Consider the following 24,019-nt stretch of genomic DNA (forward strand, 5'->3'; position numbering starts at 1 on the left):
ACACATGGCATTATGTATCTATAATCCTCAATGGGCCTGGTTAAACTAGAAGTGAGATGGAGTGTGTAATCTGGGGTCGCCGCATGGTTGTGTAAGCGTGTGAGTGTGTGTGTGTGTGTGATTGCCTTGGTGTGTTAGAGGGACTATAAAGGCAATGATTGCTTTGATTGGTTATTGATTCCAGAGGACATGACACAGATGCATGTCTCTGCCTCTGTGTGTGTGTGCAAATGTGTGTGTGTGTGTGTGTGTGTGTGTGTGTGTGTGTTAGAGGGGGACAAATTGGAGGAAAATAAACAGATGTGAGGAGGAGCAGACAGACATGGTGCTTAGTGAGGTGGTGGGGGTTATTGGTATAGGGAAGGGAAGGTATGTGGAAACTACCACCACCACCACTCCCCACCCCTCATCTAACCCCCCCCCCAACACACGCACACACACCCCACCCCCTTTTTCATCTCAAAAGGAGCAGATGGCTTCATACCTGCACCAGACCCTCTTATTTTGTCAAGAGGGATGGGAGAAAATGTGACTGTCGCAAAATAGCAAATAAAGAATTAAGAGAAGATCAGAGGAAGAATAGAATAGAATAGAATAGAACAGAGAGTTCTGTTTGGGATGGCTGTTTAATATGAGCTGAGACTTCCCGAGCCTATCCCTGTCTCCTATCTGTTCTCTCGTCCCAGCTGGAGGATTACTGGAGGAAAAGTTTATCAGCAGAATGATAAAATTAGCATGCACGCCCATCTCTCCACCCCCCCCACCGCCACGCACCCCCTCCGCCCCCCTGCTCTCCCGCTTTCTGTCGTCTCTCCCTCCCTCTTCCTGCACTCTTGCTCATCCCATGCTATGTACCCCCCCCACCTCTTTTCCCTGCCCTGGCGCTCCCTCCCTCCTGCCCTCCCTCCCATCCCTCTATCTAGCTGCTGTGCAATGAGCCTTTCTTTCTGTCACATTAATTTCATCCCAAAAAGGGGGGAAATGTGAAAATTTCCCCTGATGCCTCCTAATATCAGTAGGGGGAGAGTTAAGAGTTGCATTTGGAGCGTTTTTCTCTCTCTTTACTGAGGAGAGTTTTATAATTAACTGACAGCCATCTCACAAGGGCATTGGCTTGTTTCTGTGTTAAATATGGAGATGACAGTTTTATGAGGTAAAATATTCATCAGTCAGGAGGCTGCTCTTCTATGTGATTCCAGTCTAAATTATGGCATTTGATAGGCTACCAAAGCAATGTTTCACTTTGGTCGAACACTTTCACTTTTAGCACGCGTACCTCTATATGACTTAATGAGCCATCAGTTTCACATTAGCATTCAGGCTTTGTCACTCTTTTGGACTCTCTTTTACTAGATTAAGCAAGTGAGTGCGTGATCTATGTTCAGCCAGGATTTTTGGCTTACTGCTGAGGGAATCACATGAAGAAATGCAGGTATTGGAATTGTTTTATTATTTTAAACACATATATAAATGTGAGTGGTGTTGAATTTCCATATTTAGATGGGTTCTTCCCCGTGTCTCTGGATAGTTCATTTTCCTGGGTAGCCAGAAACAAAAGAGAAGTTTTTGCCCCATGTCACACCACAGAACAGCTCCACCGAGAGCCATTTGGAACAGATGGAAAAGACGATTGCGACAGTACCCGGGCTGAATTTTTTAAAACAGGGACACATTCTCCGGTTCAGGATTGTTAGAAATACAAGATACAACTCTTTGGGGTGTAAAAAGCTCATCAGCATTCAACAAAATCTGCAAAGTTGGTCTTCCATTTCTTGTCAGCGGGGAGAGCAAATGTAAGGATAGGTTAAGATGATGGTCGTGTCCATGAAGGTGTGCTTTGAAAGGGATTTCAGTACCAAGGTCACTGGTTAAAAAAAAAAAAAAGCCACTCTGGGACAACTGTGATGTATGGTCTTTGATCGGCAGGCACTGCATGTGTATGTGGGTGTCTGTTTGCATGTATGAGCGTGCGTGCATGTGTGTGTGTGCGCTCGGGTGTTTGTGTGTGTGCCTACGCATGTGCTACGGGCTTGTTTGATGTGGTGGTTCTGGTACATTTCAAAGGCGAGGCTCTGATGAGAATTCTTCAGAACAGCAGGGGGAGGGGAGGGGGTTATAGCCAGGAGGGGTGGGGTTTAAACGCTGATTGGCATTCATAGCAGAGAGGCTGGAGTGCTGCTAAAAAAGAAATTAGGCTTTAACTAAGCTGCACCATTCAGCTGTTTAACTAAGCTGCTGCACCGTTCAGCTGTTTGAAATTCTGTCTTCTCAGGCCTTCTATTAATAAATGCATAATTGATTAGGGGGAGCATACGTGCCTGAACACACTTCCTACTGACACAAACACACACACTCACATGCTCAGACACCTACGCACTCACATGAACACACACACCCGCATAGACCCCACTCATGTCCTCACACAATACTCTCCTCTCTTTGTGTTACCTTGTTTCATCTCCTGTCCTTGCAAAATTCGTACTTTCTGATTCTTCTCTCTCAAAGTTTTTTTTTCATTAACTGTCTCTCTGTGGCTCATTGTCTCCCTGCCTCTCTCTCTGTCTCCCTGCTCTGACCCCCCCCCCCCACCTATCTCTCTTTTACTCTCGCTCTGTCGTCTGCCCTCAGGTAGAGTATAATTCCTATCTTCCCAGGGGAGTCATGAATGGACGCCCTCTACTCAAATGCTTATCAATAACCTTTGAGTGCTTGCTCTCTTTGACTTCTGAGCGGCACACCCGTTGGGCACACACTCACAAACAGGCACACACACACACACACACACACACATACAGGGCTCTATCTTGGTGCAGATGCTTTGCGCTGGTGAAGTGGTATTTTCCTGAGGCACAGTGGGATTTTTTTTCCTTACCAGCACCTATTCAATACTGGTGATTCTCTATGCGCTGCAATGGGAGGAGGAGAGGCACAGTAGGGGCAGTTTCATGGGTAATCTGGCAGCACCATGTAGTTTTGGTGGCTTTGCACTCTTATAGCTCTCTTCAAAACTAAACAAACCTCTATTATTCATGTTTATTTGTCTGTTTTATTATACATTCTTCCACCAGTAGTCACATCACATTACACTGAAAAAAAAACAATTAGGATAAGGCTAGCTTTGTTATTGTCAACAAATCACTTGAAAAGACTAAAATCAACAATGTGTCTATTTCTCAATACGTCAATACTTCCCTGTCCTGCTCGTGGTTCTGCAGCCTTAAGCCCCATAGTTCCGAAAGACTTAAATCTTTAAAAACAGGTTACAAATATATAGTTACATTTTTAAAAAAAATGCAGTTTCTCAAACCAGCTGGGCACTGTAGCTTTTAGCAAATGTTACTCAAACAGGGGCTCATTTTTCAGCTGTGGATTTGGTGTATAAGTGAGTATTTCCGGCAGCAGAATGGTGTATGTGGGATTTACTCAAAATAAACCACAGTGCCTGTATTCATCATAATGAAGGAACATGTCACTTAGTGCAACGGTGTGGCTCACTGATGTGTTTTTAGTAGTTTTTGAATAGTAAAAGTTTATGGCAGAGAAACATGCACTATTAGACTTTGGGTTACACAGACAGTACTTGTTGGCAGTATCAAGTGATTGCTGGGTGTGTAGATAGTAACAAAAATATGAAATATCACCAGACTTCATTCTTCAAGGCAATGATGCCAAGGAGGTGAAAGGTGACCATTTTTTTTTACCAACCCCTGTTGCCTCACCTGTGGTTGAGGAGTTGGTTCTAAATAAAATAGTGCATCATTACTCACAGAAAACTTGGTCCTCTGAGGACTTTCAGCATGTCCAGGAACATGATTTAAACTTCAAATTAAACATCACCTGCCCATAGCAGCATTTGTGCTGTTATGTATTTGAACTTGCAACTCTCCAGCTCCCGTTGAAGAATATTAGTTTCCTCTCAGGAGGAGCTAGCCCAGAGTCTCTACTCCATTACTGAACTGTCTGTATAACACTGTGGGGAGAGCATTGCTTTTAAAGGGGATAAGAGATGCCCATGTGATTGGCTGTGATTGTAACCAACCCCAAATGTACGGATAATGTATGATAATGGCTTCTTCTTAATCCAAATCTGACTCTGGGAGGGCCTCAGGTGCGCTGTGCACCTCCACCTGCTGTCCAAAAATAAGTGCACCGCCACTCCCTCTGCACACTGCACACTTAACTGTTGTTTGCATTGTGCACCTTGATGGAGAAACTTATCAGCCTTACATATCTACATCACTGTGAATCACCCATAAGTGAGTAAAATATAATGAGACACACTTTTTTTTAGAGATGATGTGGAAATATCAAACAAAGATTGTTTGCAATTGAAATGTACTTGCTGTACAAAAATATCAGCCTGACATCTCCTTTCACTGCTATGCCAAAAATCCTCAGCTATATTTCTGATTCTGAATTCACTGAAAGTTATTACAGATCAAATACGGGATAGACCAAATTTTCTTTTAACAAAATTAATTAAAGCTCCTGTCCTTCAGGCCTGAACAAATCTCTTTGTAAATTCACTTACTTAAGGTCACATTAAGCCATTAGAAATGCTACACAATAAAAGTTTGTTATGATTTTATTCAGCCAGATCCCAGAGATGGTGGGATACATTTTTGGTATTCTCCTCTCGCAATGTCTCTGTGTCTGAGACATTGGAGAGAAATTTTCTCTCCTCTTCCTACTCATCCCTCATTTATCTTCCTTTATCTTCACCCCCTGTCCTCCCCCACCCACCCCGCTCCAGATGAGCCAGGCCAGTTGAAGATCTACCTTCCTAAGAAGCTGCTAGAGTGTCTACCCAAATGTTCCTCTCTGCCCAAGGAGCGCCATCGCTGGAACACCAACGAGGTGAGAATGAAACACACTCAAGCGGGAAATATCTGTGACAGAGAGATGAACTCAGTGTTTTTTTGTTGTTGTTGTTGTTGTTTTTTTTTTACTGGTGACGCATCTCTAGCTAATGTCACATTGAGAGATGAAGAGGAGGTAAACAAACACAATGGCAGCTTTTCATTATGGGACCCTAAAACTGTGACACTAGGAAATAAAAAAACAACAACCTGAGCTCCCAGCCAAAATCCCACTGACTGTACATTCCATTTGGCATGTTGCTGTCTATTTCGCTTTCTAATCCAAACAACTCTGGTTTAAGGCGCAGGGATCAGGGACTCCTGGGTCTAAAACTATAGGACTTAGAGGCTAAGAAAGAAGAAATGAAGCTACAGATTGAATGTTTCCACTGCTGGGGGTTACTGGGTTCAAAAGACCTATGGTCAGTAGGATAAAGATTGTTATCTACATTGTTGCTACGCAACCACAGAAAGCTGTTAAATGTGTGGCACATTTCTGCACCTAGCTGCTTTTTTCTGCTTTGCGGTATGTGTGAAAACGATGCTCTGCTTACGATGTGTAATGTTGTCCTCCAAAACAAAAAACAGAGGAAAAAATGAAAAGCTGTCTGTGAGGTATAAACAACAAAAGCAGTGACCATGCACCCAGAGGACTTGATCATAAAAGTGAGTTCAGTTTAAGTAACTTTAGGGCTCTTTGCACCTCACTTTACTCAGTGTTAACCTATACTTAACCAAACTTTTCTTATGCGCCAACTGTTGAAGTTTGCACTCAAATACACAGCTACCACTCATTAATGTGGGGCTGAGTTTGCCCTCTGGCCAAAATTAGCATCACATTTGCAGCACGAACAATAGATAACTTAAATTCCGCTGCTGGCTAAGTGGTACAATGTAAAACGGGGCCAAATTAGGTTGGGACAACCCTTTACTCAGGGCCAAAGATAACCCTGCGCTAAACATTTGGGGTGTGAAAAGCTTTACAGAGTTGCATGTTGTTCCAGACTTAAGCTGTTAGTTTAGGGAAGTGTTTGATGGGTGGAAATGGATGCAGGCATTTATCGTCAATAGCTCCTTGTTTATGCATTGCACAACTCTCCACTGGTGGTTTGCTCCATCCATTGTGATGTGGTTGGCCTCTGCGAGGACATTTTCTCCATGTGCAGGCTGTGCACTCCATTATGGATGTGTGTTTGTGTGTTTGTGTTATTGATTACCAACTCCAGCATTATTATGCAATGCAAAGCTGATTTGGCCTGTGGTTTTTCTCTCAGGAAAGTCATTACATTTTTCATGCAATCCATCTCAATGAAGGTCATACTGGGAGTTAAGCACGGCGCCTACTGAACAGTGTGCTCACATGAATAGGCAGTGTGTGTGTGTATGTGTGTGTGTGTATGTGTATGTGTATGTGTACGTGTAGTGTGTGTGTGTGTGTGTACAGTTCAGAACAACGTGACCGCTGTTGGTTAGGGACTTCCACTCATCAGCCTAACCAAGAGCAATTGTGCACAAGGCGCAGGGACCAGACCAGAGCACCTTGTTGCTGCCCCCTCTCTTGCCCTTTCTCCCTCTTTTTCTCCATAAGTCTCCCTTTCAACTCACCATCTCATCCTCTCCATCTTTATCTTTCATTTCCTCTCCTCCCCCCTCTCTCTCTCTTTCTCTCTCTCGCCATGACGCTCTCTCTTTCTCTCTCTCTCTCTCTGATGAGGAGGTACAGGCTCAGTTCAGGGGGAGGTTGGGTGTCCCTCAGCGGATTCCTTCAAAGCTCCTCTTCCACCCAGGCATAAAGTTTCCTGCATACTTAAACACTCCATTGTGTCTGCTGCTCCTTTTGCGTGGTGCTTTCATAGTGGGATGCTCGCTGTGCATCTAGCTCATGTATGTATTTCAGTCTGTGTATGTGTCTCTTACTATGCGTGTGAGTGTATCTGTCAGGGATATGCAGGACTCCAGATTATTGTGGTTGATTATTTTGTAGCTGCTGCAACAAAAGTATTGATTTTTTTTCTGTGTTTGTTGATTTTTATCTGTCTGTATTGCAGACATTGCAAGAAGTAGAGTAGTTTTCCTCAGCAGCATATTGAAAATTGAAATCATCATTGGTCATCAAATTTTATACACATGTAGGGTGTGTAAGTCCACCATATAATACAGTTTTATGTGGGATTTCCAGACCAATCAGCCATCAGCTGTCAAGTCAGCTGTCAAACTTGAATCAATTTATTTATTCAGTTGCATCCCCTCAATGTGTGTGTGTGTGTTAGCTTAAAATATAATACTGTTCTGGTCTGGATATTGCTCATTCAGTGTGGCAATGTGCTTTTGACAAATAGTGTGTTGATAACGCCCAGTAATTATTCAGTGTATAGACACGTGTGTGTGTGTGTGTGTGTCTGTATTTGGGTGTATATGTATACTTTTGTGGGTTTACATTGAATTTTTCATTCCCATATGCTTATACATAAGGAAATCCACAATTGCTTTTTGTGTTTCATCGTCCTCGCTGTTTGGGTGCTGGGTTTCTGGATGCTGTTTATACATGTCTGCATTTAGAATTAGGATTATCCTTTGTGTGTGTGTGTGTGTGTGTGTGTGTGTGTGTGTGTGAATAAGAAGAGCAGAATGCGGTAGATAAAGAGATTACTTTTCTGTGTTTGGATGCCCCTGATTAAGTCAGACCCAATCTTTACAAGTCTTCATCTGATATGTCCTTATTCTCACCTTTTTCTTGGCATTTGTATATCTGTGCAAGTATGTGTGGTTATCTGAGTGTGCGTGCGCACATGTATGTGTGTTTGCCTTCTTGCACATCTGCCCAATTGCATATGATCCTCTGATCTCTGTTTTGTCACGCATGACTCTCCCCAACACCTTGGCCTCCCACGAGCACTGAGCTGTGACCCCATACATTTTTACCCCGTCCACTCCTCCTCCTTCTCTCTGTCCTCTCCTCTCTTCCTTCCCCTTCCCTCTCTTCCTCCCTCTCTCTCTCTTTTGTGTACCTACTGATGTGTGAAATTATTCTGGGATGGAGGGATGGATTCCTCCCTGAAGGGCTGAGCAGAGGCGTGAGCCTTTTGTTCAATAATAGATTGGGGGTGTATGTGTATCTGTCCATGGTAATAGACTATAGACTAGTTTTAGATAACAAACCACTCTCAGGTGGACAGACTGATGGTAGAGTCTGTTTTATCCATCCATCGGGAGTGACTTGTTTGGTTTCAGTGAAATCTTTGGAGCGCTGAAATAAGGAGGCTACCAAACTTTCCTGAATCTAGACAAAGACAAACTTTAGTTCTGGTCCTGGGATTCAAGCTCATGAAAACATATGATTACTCTTGCGGGGACCCTTGACATCCTGACTCATATTTTAAGAGGCCAGTCTGAGCTGAATAACAAATAAAATTCCCTTTAGAAAGATTAAATGCAAACTGTGAAATGTGCACGCACATGCTATGTGAATGTGCACGTTGCTGCACTATCTAATGTGCATTTTTAAAGGCTTCTACTTCAGAGCAGCCCCCCCACCATGATTCAAATGATGCAACTGTCAAACGGGTTGGTACAGACTTCAGTACATCACACAGACGACAGCCGTCTGTGCCCCAGTGCCTCTGCGTGCGAGTCTGCTCTACATGGCGCCCAACTGCACGGGTGCAAAAAAGTGAGCGTGAGGAAAAGGCATTGTTTTGGTATCAATGGTATGAAATAATATGATATGAAACATGCAGTGTTTTATTGTGGAGCTCCGTTCTCGTCACATAGTGATATATTGGTAGCTGTATGGTGTGGAGGCAGCTTGTTGACAGTTCACACACGCTCATGTCTGGCTGTGCCGCTGCATGACACCAACATGATTGCCTGAATGAGAAACAGATCAAAAAGCATATACATTTTAGACTGCTGCCCCATCTGCCTCCTGTGTGTGTGTGTGTGTGTGTGTGCGCGCGCGCGCGTGTGCATCAAGGGTAGGTGTTGCCATGGTAACAGATTGGGTGTATGTGTGTGTTTGTGTGTGTTTGTGTGTGTGTGTGTGTGCGTATGTGCGTATTCCTCCTAATGGTATGATCAATGTTGCATGTGTGACTCAAACGGCGTTTATTTATTTTAGAGACGTCGTGACATCGTCTGTATGTCTGCCAAACATGTACAACAGACAAAAAAAAAGGAACAATTGGTGAAGGACAAAAGCTCTAAATCTCAAGAAAAAATGTCAGGGACTTGCTCACGCTCACCTGTGCAGCATGCTGTGGCATCTCAGCTTTTGTGAGCTCCAATCTCTAGCCCACACAAAGCTCTGTGTGTGTGTGTGTGTGTGTGTGTGTGTGAATGTTTAATTTATTATTCATGTCATTATTGTTGTTTGTGAACCATTAAATAGATACATTGAATTAAATATGCATGCAATGTATTTCTACATTTCTTTGTGGAGATGTTTCCCATTTTTTTCCCTGTAGGTAAAACGTGAGCAGGAGAAGTGTGTGGGAAGGAAGTTACACAGGACTGGTGACGTTAAATGTCAGTTACCAGACTAAAAAAATACTATGGATCCATTATGGGAACCCAGAGCAATACAGTTAGCACACAGTCTCAGGCCTCCATGTTCCATTTATACTGTGGTGAAGGGTGCCCTTGATTTATGACTTTGATGTGTGAATTGCTAATGTCCAGCTCACACTGGCTCTGGCTGACACTCTCCATTTTGTCGTCCGTGTCAGAACAAAGACAAAAGTACCGTGCCTTTGGAAACTTACCGAAAGTTTCATTTGTAAATGAAATGGGTGTGCTCTTCATGCATTCGTTAGATAACATGTTCTAGAGAGACTAAGTGTATCCGTGTCAGTGTGTGTGTGTGTGTGTGTGTGTGTGTGTATGTATGTATGTGTGTGTGTGTGTGTGTGTGTGTGTGTGTGTGTCCCAGAGCCTGCCTATGGCTGTAACCTCTCCAGTTGACATTGAGCTCTGTGCTGTTGCCGTTTACCAGAGTAAAGCATGGTTTAATGAGGGGGCAAAAAAGCCAACGCACACACTCACACTCGTGCACACATGCATGCACATATGTATATACACACACAGAGACACACATACACAATACCAGAGGGGTGTTGCACAGCTCCTTGTGTTTGATTCCTATTCTTTTATTTTTAATCATTCCTCTGTCTTTTGGGTTGAGAAATATTTTATGTTTGGAGAGCGCCAAGTTATAATCACTAATTAGTCCTCCAGGCTCTCTCTCTCCCTCCCTCCCTCTCTCTCTTTTTCCCCTCCTCTTTGTCTATCTCTCCATCTCTCTCTGAGCCAAGCATAGCCCAATTAACACCCAACGTCATTTTGTGTCTGTTTTGACTTCCATTTCCGCTTGAACTCCAGACATCCATACTGTCCTGCTGACCGAACTGGCAGTATGAACCGAATGTGAAGCAATGCAAAGAATTAATTAGATTCACTCTGTTCATAAATGTAATTTCCGTGTTGATACATGTAATTATCCCGCAAGCTTTTCATTTGCAAATGGGACTGTAGATGCCGCATAGATTGTTGGGATCAGTATTTCAGTGTGTTTCAGTCATGCAGATATTTCAGCACAACCAGGTTCACAAGGGGCTGGGATTAACCAGGTTTTACAAGTCTAGTCATGGAAAGCCAGGTGTCTGAGGTAGGAGTTAGTGTTGTCTCTTCTCTCTCCTCTCCTCTCCTCTCCTCTCCTCTCTTCTCCTCTCCTCTTCTCTTCTCTTCCCCTTTCCTCTCCTCTCCTCCTACCCAACTGGAAGCCCCACATTTTCCTCCTGTTCTATTTTCTCCATGTCGCACAGACCCACTATTTATCTTGCCCACTATAATTTGACACAAAATATTGTTAACTGGAGACATAGAAATATATTAAACAGTGGGATTGTGTGACTGCGAATGTGGGGGTGTTGTGTACGTGCCTTAGCTCGTTTGTGTATGCCTGCCTTCATGTGTGTGTCTTTGAGTGTGTCTTTGCGTTTTAACTTCCTGTTAGATTCCAAGCCCGACCAAAAAGAATTGAATGACCAGCAGTGTCTGCTGTAATAAGGAGCTGGGCTGTGCAGCGGAGACAATTCTTTTTGTATCCTTAAATGTCCCCACATAGAACCTCTGTAATATCTGTGTCCTCTGTAAATTAGATTTAATTCATTGGAGACAAATAAAGCATTAAAATGTGTATGTGTGCGCATGTGCACACACACGCAGATGGTCTTCATACTCCTATTTTGAGAACTTGTACTGTATGTGTATAGCTTTGTCTCGATAACTTTATAATTTTATTTAACTTTGATAACTTTCTGCTCCTCAGACTTTGCAAGGCCTTTAGGAGTCAAATGTATTTTACTGCAGCATAAGGCAATTTTGCATGTTTACATCCCCAAATAAGAGTGAGACATCAACAAAGCATCAGACTGTAAATCAAGCACCACAGGTGCTGGAACCCTATTTATTTTGATGAGGGTTTTTCTTTCGCTTCTTCGTTTTCTGACTTGATAATATCTGGAGCTTAGAGACTTGTAAAGGAATATGCCTTGTTCAGGATTTCTAAAGTCAATACATATTTCATACTCTCTGCTCATGTTTTACGAAGGTAGGGTTCAGTCAAACATCTTTTTTTCCCCTCATACTGCAGGTTCAGCTCACTATGTTGTACTCAAAAATAAGAAACAATTTCAGAATATCTATAAATCCATCTCACCATATTTGTACAACTCTTTATTCCAAGTTTGCGTATGTATTTTTGTGATCTGCACACATAGCGCTAATCTGATGCCCCGACACTTTTTTACTTGCGCTCAATTGCTAATGCTCATTCTGTGGCAGTCTCTGCACATGCAATTATTATTATACTGTAAATTCATATGATAAGTATGCACCGAGCATATCTGTGGACACCTGAGACTGCATGAGTTCTACATGAGTCATCTGAGAGGTTTTTACAGACAATTTATACTGCTTTGCTGTTGTATAATGATTACGGAGTTGTCTACCAGCAATAGTGGGCTGGAGCTACGGCTCCAGTGTGGAAATAAAGGATAGATAGATGTGAAACTGTAGCCTACCTTCTGTTCAAACTGTTTAACAGCTTTTCCTCTATGTCACATGTTTTGTGGATATATTTAAAATCTCTCAGATTTTTCTGCCAAGCCTCTCTGAAAATACATCAGCCAGATAATTGCACTATACAAAAAACTGCTAACATATTGATCAGTGACTTCTATACTGCAGCCTATCCTTCAAATTCTTTGACTCAACATGAATTCAATGTGCATTCCTGTGGTTTCATTTCTGCACTGACAGCATTAATCTATTTTTACAATTTTTTTAGCTGTTGCAGGCATAATGTTGATGTCGTGTCTCTACAGAATTTTTACACCTGACGTATTTAGACTGATTATGGTTAAGGCGCTCTTATTTCTACTGCAACACATTTATATGCTCAAAGTTAGATAAACCACAATTTGCACAAATATTTAGGATGTTCCCCAGTGAGTACACGCTTCTGTTTTCCATGCAGAGTTGCCTCTGTAAAGTTTTAAAAGTGCCTACCTCGTAGTTAATCCAGACACTTAAGACATGTAAACATTTGTACAAGACACAAATGTGAGGTTGTCAGTAAAAATGTGCAAGCCCAAATATTTAATACCAAAACAGTAAAGCTTCACATACCTGTTTGCAAAGTGGCTGCAAAGTGTATCAGACCGTATTTGATTTGTGCTTTATAAAGTTGCTGTGAGGTCAAATTGTCAGTTTTGTTGATGTGATATTGCACGGGTCTGACTGTGTCGGCCTCATACGCTCCAGCCCACTAATGGCCACTTGCAGGCTGTACTCTCTATTTTTAATTAAATCTGGTAAGATTATGTGGTCGTTAAAATTGCGTTGTCAGAGAAAAATCAATGCACAAAAATACAGCATAGTAATGAAAAATGTCAACTTGCTGTGGTGGTTTCAGAACACTTTAATTTCTTCTCACTCATTATCAGTTTGCTCACTGTTTATTTGATTTGATAACGCAGATGTGTATGCAGGGAATAGTAAATATGAATATTGAGTAGTAAATGTGAGTTATCAGCCACAGAGTTGGTTAATGTTTAACGTTCACCAGTAGCATTTCTCAAGGTAAATCTCTTAATGTCTGTGTTTCCCTGTTAATGAGTTGAGAAGTCATATTAGTGTGGAGCTCTCCTGCCGTGTTTACTGCACACTCTGAACAGTGTTCATCAACACGTTTTTGGCCTCATGGAGTTTTGTTTTAGTAAACCTTTTAAAGACACAATTAAAGACTTTAATTTTGAAGCAGACGTGTGTAAAATAAACTAGGAATCTAAAAGTACACGATGTCTGCTTTTTCAAATATAAAGAGGCATATGTGCCAAAAAAAAGAGACTTCAATTGTGTTCCAACCTCATACAATAATCAGGGTATGATGCAGGTCAAATATGATGGCATGTATGAAAACTTGCCAAGCAAAAGTTTTACCTTTGGCTCTTTCTCTGATTTTATAATGTTCTTCAATTGGGTCTCCATTGTCTCACAGATCTCAGTTTATTACAGGAGCCGAGCCAAAGGGGTAAACTTGCTGCCAACTACATCATATCCACAACAAAACATAGTGAGAGAACTGTGAATCTCATGGTGCGCTGACAAGCATTTTCCACTAACATTATCCTGGAAATGTACACATTCACAAGATTTACCCTGGGAGATGGATACATTTACTGGTAAATATACAGTTCCCTGCTTTTACCGTAATAGACGTAGGGTGAGGTAGTCCGTGCAGTATGTGCGTGGTCTTTCACATTCAGTTTGGGTTTATGGTATCTGAATAGTTCCACTCAGGAGAGGACGGTGTGTATCTGGTGTTTTCACCTCTCAAACTGCAGTTTTATTTCTCCACGTCTCCCTCTCGCTGTTCTCCTCTTCCTCCCCCCTTCTTCCTCTCTCCTCCCTCCTGCTGATGTATGGAATGTCTACTCTCATATGGAGTGTGTTTGTAAAAGTCACGGTAATCAAATTTCACCGATTCCTGGGGGATTAAACAAGGTGGCATTTGTGTGTGCGTGTGTGCGTGTGTGAGTATGTTCTGTCTCTCTACATATACAATATTAGCTGTGTACTAAATTGTGTATTGTAATGCAGCTGTGTCATTAGTCTAAGACCAGCTCAGCTGTAATATATCATCCATCATCTTGTACTCTAAGGAGGCAGCTATATAAGGGATACTGATGCCGCATTTGCATACTGACAGTGCATATATTTAATTGTTTGAATGTACAGTATAAAGCGGCGAGTGGTGGTGGGGATGATAAACACCTAACATGGAAGGGAGAGCATCTCACTTGTCTCACTAGCATCTTGGCCAAGTGACAGAGATTGAGAACAGTGTTCAGTCATTCCTTTGGGTGTTTGACTGTGAATGTTTTTGCTAACAGTATCACAGTCTTCCTCTAAATTTCCTCTTTAATACTTGGAGCCAAATCACTCTGTCCCAAAAATGTGATTATTATCTATTGGTTAGTGTTAGCCCACTACTCCAGCAAACAGGAAAAAAAAACATGGCAAACGCCAAGATTTCCCAGCCCAAAAACAGGTATTACCTAGTGTTAAGCCTAACTGCGTAATTACCTCTTGTTGGCAGCATATACGTACTGGCAGTATGTGTGTTTACATAGCTTGCCAGCTAGCGAGTCTTAACGTTACAATGCACAACATCAGCATCGCTTTCTCTGTGAGACTCTTAAGCTCTGGTCTCTGTCTGCTCTAAGGTGTCACTGCATGTTGAACTAGAAAGTCACAGTCCATTACAGTTCATATGAGGTGGAAAGTTACCAGGACAGCCCAGCTGGCAATGACTGATGTCTGTCTCCCCCTCGATCTCTAAAAGTGCATTAAATTAGAGCAATTATTAAATGGCTTTGCCAGAGCTACACTCATTTAATGAATGAAAACAGTCAGATTTAAGCAAACAAATGTCTCCCAAAGGTTGTGATAGTTTCCCGTAGGCAACAAATGGATATGGCTGCTGTTTAGTTTTAACTGTAAAAATGTTGCCTATACTCTCCTCTCCCCTTCTGTTATGTATTTATATATGTGTATCTTACATTATATAGACGTTTAAAGATAGCTAACATACTTCGGCGCCCACAGTGTGAGTCACAGCACTTCAAGGCAGGGTGATGACACCGGGCTCTACCTTGTGCAGTGCATCATCACTGTAAATATACTGTGAAGAGGAGCCCCTTTGCATCTATTGATAGAGTATACCATACACTTATGAACTATTAATGGCACAGCATTATGCTCATCACTTACAGCATCTCACTGTTCGTGCATTTTCTTAGCTGTGGATGAGTACAGCCTGGCCTTCATGCAGTGTTTTCAGCTGAGTTAAAGTCATGAAGAAATTTTAAAATGGATCGGTCTACTTCAAGCTGAATTCCAAATGAAACAAATCCATACTTTTTACCACAAGATGCAATAAAGAAGTTCCAGACACTGCCCAAATTCTGCTGACTCCTGATTTGTGGTTATGACTCTGTTCAAGTCAACAGGAAAATGAGTAAATCCTTTCTGGGATTTCAAAAATAATGTATTTAGCCAAAGAAGAAAATAGCATCATTTTAATCAAGTGCAGTCGCGCTAAAAGTGTATCCTGTGGGGAAGGGGTTAAATTAGATTCTGTGTCTTTGTTCTTTTGCTTGTGGTGCCGTTTAATTGTCTGTAATCAATGGCAACTGGCCAAGTAAAAGTGCATCATTTTGTTAGCTTTTAAAAAATTCTATTTCTGAACAAAAGGTGAATTTTGCTCTTTCGCTCCTTGACTCATTGGCGCACAAGCTTGGCAAACATCAGAATTGGGAATGCCTTTGGGACTCCTCTGTTAAACCATATATCACATTTTGCAATACCCTGAAAGAGTGAGTGCAGGGCCCATACTAACAGTCTATTCAGGTCTATAGCCCGGGGCCTCGTCCTAGGCAGAGACAGATCAGACTGCACAACAGTGGAAGCCAGTCACTAGAGCAGGGCTGATAACCTTTAATGTTTACTTTTGCTTATGATTGTTTTAACTCCACCTGCCCATCTCATAGCATGAAGCCTCCAGGTCTGTTGTCAGTGAGAGAAGATGAGCCCGAGATTGCAGACAATTTGTACATCTGTAATTTGATGCTTGTCTTTGGCAGTTTGTTTTTGAGGCTTGAGGAGAGTTAAATATGCATGGCTTCAACATGGGTGGCTCCAAGTGTTTTTTTTAAACAACAAACAAATGACATGAAATCTTTATTTGGTGGAGACAAACAGAATTCAGAATTGATTTTTTAAATTTATTTATTTATATAGAGAGAACTCCACGTGAGCTCCAGCAGTTAACTGGATTTGTTTGTTTCTTCTGAAATGGAAAGACGATGATATTTACCAAGAGCTCACACACATACTGAACTGGTGCACAACCTCATACACAAATACACACACACACGTGTGCACACACATATGCTCCCATCCTTAGTTGGTTGAGGAGGAGACAAACCTAAAGATCGCCACGGAGACCCATCTTTCAAATTTATTCATTAAACTCCCAAATGCTCCCCTTAACGAATGTAATTAGAATATGGTAATGAGAGAGGGCTGAACCAGGGAGTGTTGTAATACGCTTAGCAGCACAGAGGGAGAGAAGAAGAGAGAGAGCTGCAGATAGAGACAGTGAAGGAAATAGAGTAAGAGAGTTAGAGGAGAGAGAAATAGAGAGACTGACTGACAGGGTGCCAATTTATGTCTTGTTGTAAACAAGTATTTATGCCAATGAGAGGTGGCACACACTATTTCTTTTTTTCTCTCTCTCTGTCTCTCCCACTACCTCTCTCTCCCTCTCTCTCTCTCCTTCTTTCCATGCCTCTCTATCTCTCTCTGTTGCTCTCTCTTCTTAGCATACCAAACCTCCTCAATAACAATAACATCAACAATAGGAGAGCAGAGACGAGCCTCGGAGGGCAGAATGACTCACAGTGAGATGAGGCATCAGGGGTTAACACAACCACCGGAGACTCCTTCATTGAGGGCCCCCCCCACCCTCTCTCTCACTCTCTCTGTCTTCTTCCACCTCCCACTGGCAAACACACATTTGTCATTAGAGATTTTTTATGTGTGTGTGTGTGTGTGTGTGTCTGTGGAGTGCACCTTTTCCTGGTTAACTTTTGTGGGAGTTTTTGAGGACTCTGACAGGCTTTATCCAAGACGCCCTAGCGCGGCAAGGGTCCTGGCATTGTGTTTGACACCACACACCTGTTGCCGTCTTTGATGTGTTGGTCCCCCTGCTGAGAGAGAGGGGGCCCTCAAATGCAAATACAAGACAGGAATAAGAGGGCAGGTAAGGTGCGCAAGAGAAGGGAAGTCTTAGAAAAATATGATTGATGTTCCCTCAGTGGATTGGAGCTGACTCTTCCTCGTTCTCGGGTCTCTTCTAAAAAAGTTTGTGCTACTTTCCATGCGGCGCGCACGCGTGTGTGTAGCCACCTTCACCATTTGGACTTCTATATATTGGTGAACGAGAGATGAGAGGGAAATGAGATAGAAAAAAGAGGGAGGTGGGTGAGCTGGATTGAGGAGAGAAGGTTGGGGGGGGGGGGGGGGGTGAAGAGGTCAAACCAAGAGGAGAGGGAATGAGGGAGTGAAAGAGTGAAGGAGAGGGGAGAGCGACTATTTCATTATAAAGCCGTCACTCACATGAGCAGCAGCCACACACAAACTCTTCTGAGATCAAGCCTCTCTGGGGTCGTGTGTGTGTGTGTGTGTATGTATGTATACATTCGTTAATGCCTGTGCACCCCGTCATGTGGTCATTTTGACATGGGAGGTGTGTTTTTTTGTGTTGGCATGTATGTCCAAGTGTGTGTGTGTTTGTGCATATGTGTGTGTGAATGTTGTGAGAGTTGCGGTGTGACAGAGATGAATGTGACGTGCATGTCTCTCTCCCAACCAGGTGACAGGGGCTGGTCTCGGCTGAAGGTCAGACTTTGTCCTCCAATGACAGACCAGCACTGAATGTGTGTGTGTGTGTGTTTGTCCATGCTGTGTATGTGTCACCGAGAGAACAAGAGGAGAGAGACAGAGAAAGCCAGGACAAGTTTTATTTTTATTTATTTATTTTTCCATACAAGCGACTTTGTGTATTAATAGACGGCCCCTTTGTATGCATGTGTGTACAAGTCTTTTATGTCCATGGACGTGCATGTGTGTGTGTGTTGCCCAGTCTGTGATGAGGTGTTTATATGATAAACACAAGGCAAGCTTGAGAGGAATTCTGATCAGGGGCTTTGCAACAGTTGTTATGGAAACAGCATTAAGCAGTTGTATTAGCCAGTGGAGGTAATATAAAGGCTGTTGAAAGTAACACACAGTGGGGAGTGAGGCAGTTTGGGAATATAATACAAACTACACATTATTGCTCTGGTTTACAATAGACTTGATGAAATGTTATTGTGTGGCTAGAACAGAACAAAATTATCCTTGTCGTAACTCACTGTCTGGCTCTCTTTCTGTTGAGGGCTACACATTTTAATTAGCCAGGTTAGAGGAACATAGTGCAAACAAGACATTATTGCTCTGGTTTACAATAGACTTCACGTCATTTACATCGGCTTAAAGCGTAACACGACATAATCTGTATTCATCTCTCCCTCTGCAATGTGATCTCAAGTTTGGAGTCTTCAGAAAAGCAGCCACTGCTCCATGACATTGCCGATTTTAGAGGTCACTCAGGACTGTTTAAACTGAGACGCTGAGAGATCAGCCCTGTCACGCTTCTGTCAACAACTGTGGATAATGACATGCCCACAGGCACCTCTCAGTTCTAATGGATTATTGATTATTACAGTTCAAATGAAATTGTATAATGATATAGGTTTTAGAGTAAAATTGTCATTGTTAAGATTAATCTACATGATGAGCCTTGCTCAAAAATAGACAGTGATCAATACATTGTGGGTTGAACGATGGCGGAGGTAGTGCTCCAGATCAAAAAAAAAAAAAAAAAAAAACACAGAGAAGCCTGTAGTTTGCAGAAAAATAAAATAATAAAAACGGGAGGCAATTTTGGATAGAGTGTCTGTCAACGTCAGACACTGACAGGGTTGTTCTGGGAAGGAGAGAACCGGTGGAGGTGCTCTGGAACAAATTACAGCATCAGCAGACCTCCCCTGATAATGCTAATGCAGTTCCCCCCCACCCCCACCCCATATATGTATACAAGGCTTACTGCGCTCAAGGAGAAAGGCGGAAAAGGGATTCTGTAGTTGAAAAGGACACTTCAGTTTGCTACCTCCTCGTGCCGCCAAAATAAGCTGTTCAATGCCAAATGATGGCTGTGGTGAGAACCAGCGGCAGCCTTCATTTGAGGCACTTCGAATGGATGTGACAGTTCCAGTTTACAGACAACTCTGTTTTCTCCAGATCTCTGTCGGGGTGATGCTCATCATTAGGCTCCAGACGTGCATGTTCACACGCACGCACACATAAGCACACACACACAAACACACACACTTAGACACATAGACACTATAACGGAATCTCCCTGGGGAAAGCTCCTGGATAAGTCTGTTGCAGTGTAGGCGACCCCCCACCCCTCCCTCTCCCCCTCCCTCCTCTGGAAATCTCCCTGAGGCATGTGAGTGCGTGTTGATGCGTGTGTGTGTGTGTGTGTGTGTGTGTGTATATATGTGTGTCTGTCTGTCTGCTTTTCTGTACATGCCACCAGTTTCTTGGAGGGAGATGGTCTCAGTGATGCGTGAGTGGGAGGCTGATTTCCCCAACTGCATCGCTCACTCCAATCTAACTTCCCACTCATGCTCTCTGCTTTGTTAGATATTTCTTAAGTAACTCTCTCTCTTTCTCACTTTCTCTCACACACAGACAGACAGGAATAGGTGTGTGTTGGGAACAGTGTGCACGTGCGTGTGTGCGCGTTCGGCTGGGCCTGTCGTAATGTATTATTATTACGTAGACTCACACAGACATGCAGAATGTCTGGGTTTCTAGAGTAGATCTCTGGAGAAAGATACTTGTCCCTGTCCCTGTGTCTGGAACAGCTAACACACACACACACACACACACACTCACAGTATTCCTGAAGGGTCACTGTGTCGCCAGGCATGCTCAAAGCGCTCCATCACCGGTTTCCACTGGGACAATAACTGTGACTTCCTGAGGATCGACCTTCACCATCTCACTTCTGTCACTCTTCACATGGGTGTGTATGTGTGTGTGTGTATTGTGTGTGTGTGTATGCTGGTTGAGGGAGTGAGCAGCAGTGTGTGTCTGCAGTGCGAGTGTGTATGTGTGGGTGTGTTTTAGAGTGTGTGTGTGTCAGGCTGCCGTTTCAGCTGACTCTTCTGTTTCTGGCTTTTTAATGGCTCTTATGGGGCAGGCCTTTAATTGCAAGTCTCTCTCCCTCCTTCTTAATCCTCCCATCCTTCTGTCTCTCCCAGCCCCTTGTCTCCTCTCTTCTTCTCCTCTCTCCTCCCGCCTCCCACTGGCTGACAGTCACTAGGGGAGCCCGAGTGCCTGGCCGGGGCTGTGGAGGCCGTATAGGATATTGACTTGCTGCGGAGTGGTTTGGGAGGAGGAGAGGTGGCTGCCTGTCACAGCTAATGAATAGATGCATAAATGAATGAGGCACTCCTGTGTGTGTGTGTGTGTCTGTGTGTGTGTGTGTGTGTGCGTGTGTGTGTGTGTGTGCGTGTGTGTGTGTGTGTGTGTGTGTGTGTGCGCGCGCGCATGTGTGTGTGAGTGTGTGTGCGTTGTTGTGCCTAGCTATGGCTAAAAATGTGCCTGTGTGTGCCCAACCTAAACTCGGCTCTGAGCTATTTTATGAGCCTCAGACAGACAGACATTAGCAGTGGCCAGCTTGATAGTGATAATTATTAAGGGTGTGATGACAGTCCATCCCACACACACACGCGCACACATATATAAACACACATATAAATGCCGGATGAGGCAGCAGGGGGTTGGGACGTGAGGATCGAATGGAGGATACTAAAAAAACAATCCAGTTAAGTGCCAGCACCCTCCAGCTGCTCTCTCTTTTTGTCTCTGCCTGCCTTTCTTCCCCCTCTCCCTCTCCGTCCTTCCATCTCTTCTGATCGGTGTGGAGCTGGAGTGCTCTCATGCCAAACTGGGACAAATACCTAAAAACACACGCGCGCACACACACACACACACAGAAAGAGACAGGGAGGAAGAGAGGGAGAGGAGGTCTGGAGAGGAGACTGTTGATCTGAGGGGGCAGATGAAGGAGTGCTTGAGTGTTGATGTCTTCTTCACTATTGCTTTGTGCCACATTTCAAACACTGATTGCCTTAAGAGGACAATTTACATTTCATAGTCGTTCACAACAAGTGGGTGAGATGGGAGTCAGAGATGGGGGGGCGGGGGGGGGGGCGAGGATGATGTTTCAAGGAGGAAGCCAGGGGTGAGAGAGTTCACTGAGCAAAGGGAAGAAGGCGGTGTTGCGTGAGCGACTAAAAAGCAGGAGGTATAAACAATAGTTTCTTTTGGCTGCATCTCCGCGTGTCTCTGTCTCTGTGTGCATGGACGTTTTGTTTTGCCTACTCTCAGTAGAATGCACCTGTATGATTTGAACTTTCTTTTTCCTTATTGGATTCATGTGAGTGTGGAAGAAGAATAGAAATAGTGTGGAGAGGAGAGGAAAGCTGAGGAGATGAAAAGAGAGCCGGAGGAATTAAGAATCAAGTTAGGAGCAAGCTTTATCTGACGGGAAACTGTGAAACTGCAAAGTACAAGAAAACTTTTCCTATCAGTGCACTCTCTCAGCAAGTGTATGGGTCTGCACCCCCGGTCTGTGTGTGTGTGTTTGTATGTGTGTGTTTATGTGGCATGTGTGTGTATTTAGGAGATAGCTTTTCCTCCCCAGTGGAGGGAGACATCAGTGTGTCGGTGAGCGTGATTGGTTGTTGGCCCTGAGGGTCTGTCCTCTATATCTGCCTCCTGACTGGTTGCTCTGTGACCAATCAGGCGCCCAGACCACACCGTGGCAATCAGATAGTGACATACTCTCTGTGGGCATCGGCAGGTCATCTGGAAATACCTGTTATGTTTTATCTCCCTGTGACACTCACACACACACACACACTCTTGTGCTTGCACACCAATATAACCTTTCCATCTTGTCTTTGTCTCTCTAGGAGATTGCTGCATATCTCATCACTTTTGAGAAACATGATGAGTGGCTGACGACATCGCCAAAAACCAGGTGAGGAGAGCGCAGACGATGGTATACACACACACACAACACAAACAAAAATCACTCAATCAGCCAGTGACTCACGTTGGTTTAATCCCAATGACTGAGCGCCTGTGTTTGATTAAAACATTAGTGATGTACGTCGACTGTCTCCAAAGGATCCCGCTGACGACCTGCTCTACATGTAGAGAACGCTCTAGAACATGGCTGGACTGTAAAGCACCTAGTCAGCTGAAAATGGAGTATTAATGAATGTAAATGTATTAGGATAAGTGATGTATAATTCAGACAGAGGAGGGTGAAAGGAGGTTTAAAGCAAGGGGTGTGTGTGTGGTGTGTGTGTGTGTGTGTGTGTATGTATATGATGGGGTGTGAACAGGGATTCACATGCCAGAACTGAATATTCATTGATTCGAATGAGCCATAGGTAGCTCTTTTTCAGAATGGAGAGAGGTTACAGTCAGGAAGTAAAGCGAGGGATGCGGAAAATGAAAGACAGGAGAAAAAGGCATTTTGAATTATTGATAAATCACCGTATTGACATTTACTTTAGTTAATACAGATGTAGGCATGATAAAAAAAATGAGAAAGAAAGAAGAAAGAGGCAGAAAAGAAGTGAGAAAAATAAGAAAAGAAGAAAGGAAAAGTAAGGTAAAGTAAGTGAAGCGGTCACCTCATGGCCCCATTTCTGATTACTGACACTGCTGAAAGCCCGAGGTGATGCCTGTGCGCTCCCATTGTGCGAGCTGAAGGACTCTTCTCAGGAGCAGCCTGAGGCCAGCAGCACAGTTTATGTTGTGGATGGATTTCTCATTGATTGGTTGTGCTGCCGTATAGCCTCAGCCTCCCAGCAGCAACAGCAGCAGCAGTCATATTGGTGTTATTGAGCAGCAGTTAGATATAATCCCATTTACACATGACACGAGGCACGATTAGAACAGATTACACCTAATCCCATCAGATGGAAAGGAGCTCAGCTAACGGAGCCAGTGACATTTGTGTGTGTGCGTGGATGTGCGCATATGTGTGCGTTTGTATCCCTATGTGCGTGTGCATTTGCACACTCACGTGGCGGGGGGGCAACATGAGGGTAACAATCAATGACCTTCATTTCTCCCCTCAGTTCAAAGCAATGACTGTTACCTCCTGTCTCCCTCTCCTCTCACTTTTCTCATCTACTCCTCCTTCTCTCCTCCCTTTACCGGACTCACTCTCTCGCCCACTCTGTCTCTTTATCTTGCCGTCTTTTTTTTTCCCACTCTCCTCCCCTTGCCTTCTCTGTTTTCGCTCTGCTACACTGTGGAACGGTGGAAAAGCTTTTTATATCCCACACATCACAGCCCAGTTACAATCAATAGCATTTATGTCTGCTTGAATCGGAGGGTTTGTGAACATGGGCACCGTCCACGTGCGTGTCCCTTCACACACATACGTACAAAACACGCACGTATTTCCCACCCACACATACACACGGGCACACATCTGATCTCATCCATCTTCTCCATAACATAATTAGAATCAGCAGCTCTGAGATGACTCACACTGCTCGAGACAGAGACTAAACTCGGCTTTGATCGGAGGGTGGGGGTCTCCACTCCGCTAAGAAACTGGCAGGCTCACCCCAAAACAGAACAGATTTAAGGTGTCAAAGAAAATCAGCTCAAAGTAAATTCAATTTCACTACACACAGTGTTCTGAGTAAATTGCAATCATCTCAGTCCATATAGATGTGTCTACATCAAATTCTAACAGAGAAGAGAGAAAGGAGAGGGGGGAGAGGAGAGGAGAGAGGAGACAGACAATAACAGAGCAGAAACAGAGGTTAGGATAGGACTAGAAGGAACAGATGAAATGAGAAGATGAGAATGAGTGGAGAGGAGTG

General features: G+C 43.5%; 1 protein-coding gene across 9 annotated transcripts in view; it reads left to right on the plus strand.

Moving 5' to 3' along the window:
* LOC108884052 (calmodulin-binding transcription activator 1) overlaps window positions 1-24,019 on the plus strand; it is a 51,426-nt gene that overhangs the window by 2,865 nt on the left and 24,542 nt on the right. For all 9 annotated transcript variants that reach the window (XM_018677684.2, XM_018677690.2, XM_018677688.2 and 6 more), the window contains exons 3-4: window positions 4,754-4,857; window positions 22,079-22,146. In XM_018677684.2, coding sequence (XP_018533200.1) covers window positions 4,754-4,857; window positions 22,079-22,146 — 172 coding nt within the window. The remainder of the gene's footprint in view (window positions 1-4,753; window positions 4,858-22,078; window positions 22,147-24,019) is intronic.

Source organism: Lates calcarifer, linkage group LG12 (assembly GCF_001640805.2).
Source record: "Lates calcarifer isolate ASB-BC8 linkage group LG12, TLL_Latcal_v3, whole genome shotgun sequence".
Classification (NCBI taxonomy): Eukaryota; Metazoa; Chordata; class Actinopteri; family Centropomidae; genus Lates; species Lates calcarifer.